This window comes from Siphateles boraxobius, unplaced genomic scaffold (genome assembly GCF_051911475.1).
Source record: "Siphateles boraxobius isolate OS27281-9 unplaced genomic scaffold, OSU_SipBor_1 13, whole genome shotgun sequence".
Lineage (NCBI taxonomy): Eukaryota > Metazoa > Chordata > Actinopteri > Cypriniformes > Leuciscidae > Siphateles > Siphateles boraxobius.
Window position 1 is genome coordinate 20,074,818 of NW_027508733.1, and position 7,683 is coordinate 20,082,500.

The following is a 7,683-nucleotide window of genomic DNA, read 5'->3' on the forward strand; positions in this document are numbered from 1 at the left end:
GTTCCGACAGCCCGAGGGTGCTCGGATCCACATAGCCCCTCGCGCCACGGTACTTGTCAGCAAATGAAGAATGATTGTCAATGATTTGTTGATCACTTCTCCATGCAGGAAAAAATGTGTCAAGGGATGATTTAATGAGCCACTGGTGCCGGGAGGGGCCGATCATCTCGTGTAAAGAGCAGCCGTACACTGGGGCATTGGCTTTCCCACATAGCCATCAATCAACAGGCGCACCGATGTGAAAGAAGCTGCAGTGGGTCGAGCTTCCTCTCTGGAAATGTCCCAGAAGAAAGTTGCTCTCTAGGGTTGTAGGGCAAAAATATGAATAGGGCAAACTTCATTTATCAGATGTAAATGCAACAGAGGGTTGCTGAAGGGTTTATTTTGAAATTTTAATATACCGATATATAAAGAATGATCAATTTGTTAAATCTGTAATCTATCTATCCGTCTAACTGTCTGTCTGTCTATCATTGTATCGTTCTGCCATCTATCTGTCTTTCTGTCTATCTATTGGGAATAAAATTATTGGGGAAATAAACTTAGCTATTAAAATAATGTATTATTATTTATAGTAATAATAATCATAAGCTACATATGCAGTTAAAAATAACATTTAATCAGTTGACATCCCTAGTACAAACTTCTTGGTTTCAAATGTGTTTGAATGTCTGCCAATAAGTTGCGTATTTCGTCGTATAGGCAGAGGGACCAAACTAAGCCGTAGAGGAAATGCATATGAGGTTAAGGGTGGAGAAAATATATGGCAGTCTGGTGGAGGCAAATGCAATGTATTACTGGAGAAAAAGACTTATGGGACCGAAAGAGCTGCTTTCACTCCATTTTGGAAGTGCATTGCAATTTTCATACAGCCTTTCTGGCAAATAACAACAGGGCAGAGTGGACAGGGGTCGAGGGAGCAGCACTGAAAAAGAGAATTTAGACGAGTGAAAAAGAGAGACTGTGCGAGAAAGAGTGGAATATACAAATATATATATATATATATATGCTACAGTATACAGTGTACGGTAGTGCATATTTGAAGGCCTGTTTGAGCTGACACGTGTTGGTGTTTTTTAATACGTAGCCCTGCAAATAAAGGCTTTTTAAATACTAAAATCTACGTGAGTAACAAGATGTGAAATTTTGTCCCTTTTTAGACAAAGGATCCACTTACAATTGTTTGCATAGTGTATATTTATAAGCTGTCGACTGTACATATCAACTGCTTGAAACAAAGTGAATGAGTATTGAATCATTTGGGTGTGCTTCGGTCTGACTTCATAATGTTTGCACTATAAAATTGTATTTGCGCTATTCAGCTTCCCAGAAACATTAGCCATTTCCCCTGCCGGCTGAATAAATCTCACTGCCAGCATTTGTATTTGGCTTTTCAATTGTTTTAATGCACAGAGCAACCACCCAATCCCCATTTGCAGCAGTTGTGACCCATAAGTCATTGAGTAACCTCTACACTAACGTGTTGATCCAACCATGGCTGATTTACGCGAGGATCTTCAACTCTGACATGTAGAAAACAAAGAGAATATCTCCATAACCTTAAATTGTAACTGAGTGAATCATATTCAAATAATGCTGCTAATAACAGTATTATGTAAATATCATAGTTACAATATACAGCTCAAAGAATATATTTTTTCATGGAATAATTAAAGTAATCGTTTTACATTTCTACAAAACCCACCGAAATGACTTGCCAAATAGACTTCTATTGTAATCACCAGTTTTACTTCTTTTAAAAACTGAGGGATACATCAAAATGATTGTTTATGGTAATTGATTACACTTTGTCAATAAAAACGTGTTTTGAACTTGGAGCGTTCATTTGAAGTTGAAATTATAGAACTGTAAATGCATTTTAACAAGCTGTAAATAAGACTGAAAACTCCTTTAACTGGCGATGTGTTCAGAAGTAGGATGTTTTGAGTTTTATCTCATGCTTACGAACAGTTATGGGCGGCAATCCAAACCAGTCAAGGTATTTCTGCACCATTTTGTGTCTCAAAATGAATGAGTGAACTCTTCAACTGTTCCTTAAATTATTGAACATAACTAAACTCAGGATGTGTCTCAATCTAGCTCATGTATCACCTGGAGTGGGACCCATGTAGATTGATGGACAGCCCCATCTTGTTGATGTTGGCATGTGTTGCTTACGGCAGGGAGAAGATCACTTCCTTCAGATGCCTCTTTGCTCTTTCTTATAAATGTTTCAATTGCCCGGCAGATGCGCAGTCAATAAATTATGCAAGGATCCTAAATGCTTCCCAAATTGCTGAGCACAACCTGAGTCCCGAAGGATGGAGTCCAAGGATAATGTGTTGCAGTGTCATTTATCTATGCATTTAGTTCCTAAGGTAGAGAGCGATTGTAGAGTTTGTTAAGGTATTGCAATACAGTTGCTAGGGTGTTGCTAAGTGGTTGCAAGGGTGTTGTGGGTGTCTGCTAGAGGCTGAAGTCAAAAAGAGCCCACCCCAAGTCTCCAAGTCTCTGTGATATTGTGGTTTCTAGATGTGGCTCAGGGTTCCTTGTTCAATAAAAGTATGTTTTTGAAAAGTATATGCGTGCGTTCTCCACCAAATTTTATCCAATGCAAATATTTGTAAAAGTACACCTTTCCTCAATAAAGCAAAGGTACAGTAGCAATCATTCATGTCTGTAGCATATAAGGTGCAAGGCGAGTCTTAGCAAGCAGCGCTTCTGAATATGAATACAAAAAAGAGATTCAAAGAACACTTTCCCTACATAATTTATCCTTCTTTCGTCTGATGACACATTGACTGGAGAGATCAAGTGTCAGATTAGTACAAAATGTGGTCAAAAGACTTTGCAGTAATATGCAATTAACCTTGTGCTTTTGGCTATAATTAATATTACACACACTGCTAACACAGAATGCTTTGCCAGTAGCCAAGAAAAGCCAATTACTAAATCACCCAAAGGAACTTGCGATGTACAAAGTTATTTGAATTACATAAACATGAATTGTTTTCTTCTGAATGCCATGTACATCACAAACCTAAAATGGATCCCTAAAGCAGTGCAGAATTGTATAGAAAAATGCGGGGAACTGAATAACGGGTTATTAGCAAACACTACAGTTAGCATCACACTGTAATGCTTACTAGCACAAGTGCTAGCGACAAATCAACTGTTTGTTGTAGTTTAGCATAATTCACATATCGACTCTGCAGTTGGAGCGTGAAAATATTTCAAGGTACACATTTACATTCTTATCAGTTCTTACTTTCCCTGGGAATCGAACCCATGACCTTGGTGTTACAAGCGCCAGCGCTCTACTTTTTAAGCTACAAAAAAGATTGATAATGAGACTCCGGATAATGCAGCTTTGAGAACCTTTGACCTCTCCAACATAACACAGCTGGGACCTTTGACATCCAGACGCCTCTCCGTAATGGCACCTTATTAGGGCCTCAGCTGTCTGTTCGGTGTATAATGGTCATAAGATGAACACAAAAGCAGTGTTCCTAATACAACAGTAAGTCTAGTAAGAGATAAGCCAGCATTGTATCCAGCATTACAAGTGTTATTATAAGTGTTTGTTCAGATTGTCTCCATCCTCCCTTATTTTTCTGCCCTAAAACTGTCAAAGACGATAATTGTAGGTCTAGGTAGAATGGTCCCAAATCCCACCCACTCAGCTGTACATACTTCAGTCAGACATTAGGTGGTGCTATAATGATCAGATTTACCTTTCACTAATAATTCTGGAATTGAGTCAGCTAGAATCAATTTATTTGATATCTCCTTGAATCTGTTAATGTTGTTCTTAAAATGTTACCGCCATTTTGAAATTTCTGAAAAACATACTTTTCGAATTCGTTTTCGGCTGTTTATCCATTTGGCACAGTATTTGTTGCGTTTCATCAAAAATAATTTTGATTCGTCATTTCATTTTCATTGATTCGTCATTTTGTTTTTTGGGGTGTCGGTCATTTTGACTAAATTACATATATCTTCTGAAAACAGATGTTATGTGTGGTTGCCAAAGCCTTTTTTATCATATATGTGGTGAAAATTGTATGAGCAACAGCAACATCCTCTTTTCATGATTCAATCCAATTTGAATGGATAAAATATCCTACATTATTACTCAGAAATACCCAATTTTGTGAATGTTAAGTTCTTTATAAATACGGTCATTTCATGTTCTCTTCAATAGCTCACAGGTCTAGCTGCTCCATATATATTATTCCTTTCTTTTCTACCTCTTTATCTCTCTCTTTTTCTCTACAGCATAGCCTTGTCCTCCTGTTCAGAGTGTGCTCTCATTTTCTCTAAACCCTTCCAACCTCCAGCGCAGCTCTCCCTTCACCTCTTCCTGTTCTTGTCTGACAGAGAAGAATGAGCTGTGTGCAGTCCTGTCAGATCACGCAGCCACTTCCTGTACATGCCACCTTGCAGTTAGCTTCTGTAAACCATCTTCCCCTGCAGAGCTATCGTGCCAGATCGATTACACCAGGGGTTCCACATTTTTGCTGTCAGCTGAGCCCCTATAGCCAAAATGATTTACCTGTACCCCTTGAGATTTTTCAAGCTATTTCAAAATGTAATATATTTGCAATACATGTAATATCAATGCGTGAAAAATGTGTTCTTCATCTTCTATAATAATAATATTATTATTATTAATACTACAAATAATAATACATTTATATCAAAAATTATATATTTTAAAATTATATAAAAAATAATAATGTACTAATAATATATATATATATATATATATATATATATATATATATATATATATTGTATTACCAGCAACAAAAACTACTTCTACAACTACTACTACTACTAACTAATAAATAAATAACAATATATATTTAAGTATATTAAGTTTGTTTACCAACCTAATAATTTATTTAGGTTTAATTAATATTATTATTATTATTATTATTATTATTAGGGCAAAGCTAATTATTACTATTTATTATTTCTTATTTGTTTTAGTAAAAAATATATTCAAGTACATTAAGTTATATTTACCAACAACAACAACTAATAATAATTCTGTCATGACAACTCTCGGGAGATTGGTATGGTGATAGAGATTGGCATGGTAATGGTAATGGATATGGCAATGTTAATGTATTTGGTCTTGGGAGAATAGATCTCTGCAAGTATCGAGACTTGCTACTGACAATACATACACAGACATTGCTGTGAGCATGTAAGACATGCTGCTGCTGCTGCACATGTAACATACATGAATTAACCCCCATATCAGATCTATATAGGTGGAGCTGGGGAAGGTGGAGGATTTCTAAAAGCGTGCTGCAAACCTCAACAGAAACACTACCGGTATTTATTTGAATGTCAGCTTTATGCTGATGATACAGTAATGTATACATCTGCTAAGTCATCCGCCAAGGTTGCTGCAATTTTAAATAAACAAATGGAACGGATATCTATATGGCTCCAGGAAAATCATCTTACTTTAAATGTTAAGAAAACTATTTTTTGGTGCTTTTCTTACAGAAAGCAAAAATAAAAAGTAACAATTCGGGTTCATAATGAAGAAATAGAGGAGGTAGATGAGTTTATTTTTTTAGGTATTGTTTTAGATTCACAATTTAAATGTGATAAACATATAAAAAAGCTTTCAAAAATGGTAAGAATTAACCTAAATTGTTACTTATTAGACAATACATCTCAATTGAGGCAGCTCATCTTTTTACATTTACATTTCTTCATTTAGCTGACGCTTTTATCCAAAGCGACTTACAATTGCTATATATGTCAGAGGTCGCACGCCTCTGGAGCAACTAGGGGTGAAGTGTCTTGCTCAGTGTCACATTGGTGTCTCACAGTGGATTCGAACCCGGGTCTCTCACACCAAAGGCATGTGTCTTATCCACTGCGCCATCACCACCCCGGTGATCGATTTTTTTCGTACTGTATTACAGTTTGTACTCAAACAAGTGAATCCCTAATTACTGTAAAAAACTTGAAATGTTGTATAATCGGCTCTAAAAAAGAATGGATAAAAAGCCAAATTGATGGCATCACTGCCATATTTAAAAAAAATGAAATATGCTTAGTTTTACAAATTTGTACAAATTTGTTTAAATAAAATTGATTTTTAAATGTTTGCACAGTAAGGCACCATCTGTTCTATGTAAATTGATAACGAGACAGGATGATACAAGTAGAATCACTAGGAGTACAGCAGGTGGGAATTGTAGGATTGATTTCCGTAGAACTACACAAGGGCAAAGAGCCTTTCTGTAAAGGGCTCCCAACTCTGGAACATGTTGCTAAATGAGTTTAAAGCAGTATTTGAAATAAAGACTTATAAATTGAAGGTAAAAATAAACCAGAACTGCACGCATATTTAAATGTAATAAATGTTTATTTTAATTAGTTATTCATGCCAGGGTTGGAAGTATCCTTACAATAGGTACACGTAATTTAGGTATGTATTTGTATGTGTATAAATGACATGCTGTGTTAGTTTTATTCTATGAGTAGTAGTTTTTTTTTTTTTTAGAAAAGCCTTTGGGGACCCGAGACGCAAATTAGCTTATGCTATACTCTCGATGTGCAATACATATTTTCCAGTTTTTCGACTGGAATCATGTTTTTTTGTACTGTCACTATATAAATAAACATATAAATAAATAAATAAATAAAATGTTGAGCCGCCGCTTTTGGCCACTGATGCAACAGCAACCAATCAGCTGTGGTATGTAGATAATGCTGTGATCGCTACCAAATGAGTTAAAGACCTAGAGTTTAAGATGCCCTGCACCATCTAGACATAACTAGGTAATAACAATAATAATGAAGCCTATTATTATTATTATACATAATTATTATCACTATTTCTTTTTTTAACAAAATATTTACAGTTCCTTAATAACCCCTAATTGGGAAAAATGAAAACAAACAAACAAACACAACAACAAAAAAGCATCTGATCTAGACACTGGTAAATTCAATTTTGTAAGACATTTTACGTAAGTCTTCGACTTGCTAATAATCATATTCATTGGTTCTGCAACAAGGGTCAAAGGAATAACCCCCAGAAGAAGCGCTTGCTGTGGTTTTATATCCTATTTTAGCCCTCTGCATAAATTCAAGAGCACTTCCAGAGCTGCTGTGGGCTCCTTCAAATGGCCTTGACCTCTTTTGTCCCGACCCTGACCTCTCTCTTAATCCACTTACCGATCTCGCAGCTCTCTCCTGAATAGCCCTGAGGGCAAAGGCAACTGTATCCCTCCCCCTCGGTCAGACAGCTCCCACCATGCAGGCAGGGGTTGGTCTGGCAGGGATCATCTTCTGCTGTAGAGAGACAACACAAGAGAAGAGAACACGGTTAAAACATAGCACACAGCAGATAGAACGTTTTACAGCCAGATTTGAACCTGAATCTCCCATATGAGCACCAAGGCTCAATGTTTCCGGATAATGTAGTGCATATGTGCGGCCAACCCAAGTTTGGGCCTCATACATGTATCACGAGCAGAAAGCTTCCACTTTCCCAACTGAAAAAAACGGAGAGGAGCTTAAGCGTATGACTTTCAACAAGGTGAGAGATTAGCACAAGTTTGATGTCATCCCCCGTTCATCATGACAGATGCTCCGCAGGGAAGGACAATGCGATTCACCATGTCCGCCTTTGATGATCCCCGGCCT

General features: G+C 36.8%; 1 protein-coding gene across 1 annotated transcript in view; it reads right to left on the bottom strand.

Annotated features, from left to right (window-relative positions):
• The window catches only part of ncanb (neurocan b), a 148,854-nt gene that overhangs the window by 43,392 nt on the left and 97,779 nt on the right, over positions 1 to 7,683 (bottom strand). Inside the window, exon 9 of the mRNA XM_077226413.1 lies at positions 7,213 to 7,329. Within this exon, the coding sequence (XP_077082528.1) occupies positions 7,213 to 7,329 (117 nt within the window). The remainder of the gene's footprint in view (positions 1 to 7,212; positions 7,330 to 7,683) is intronic.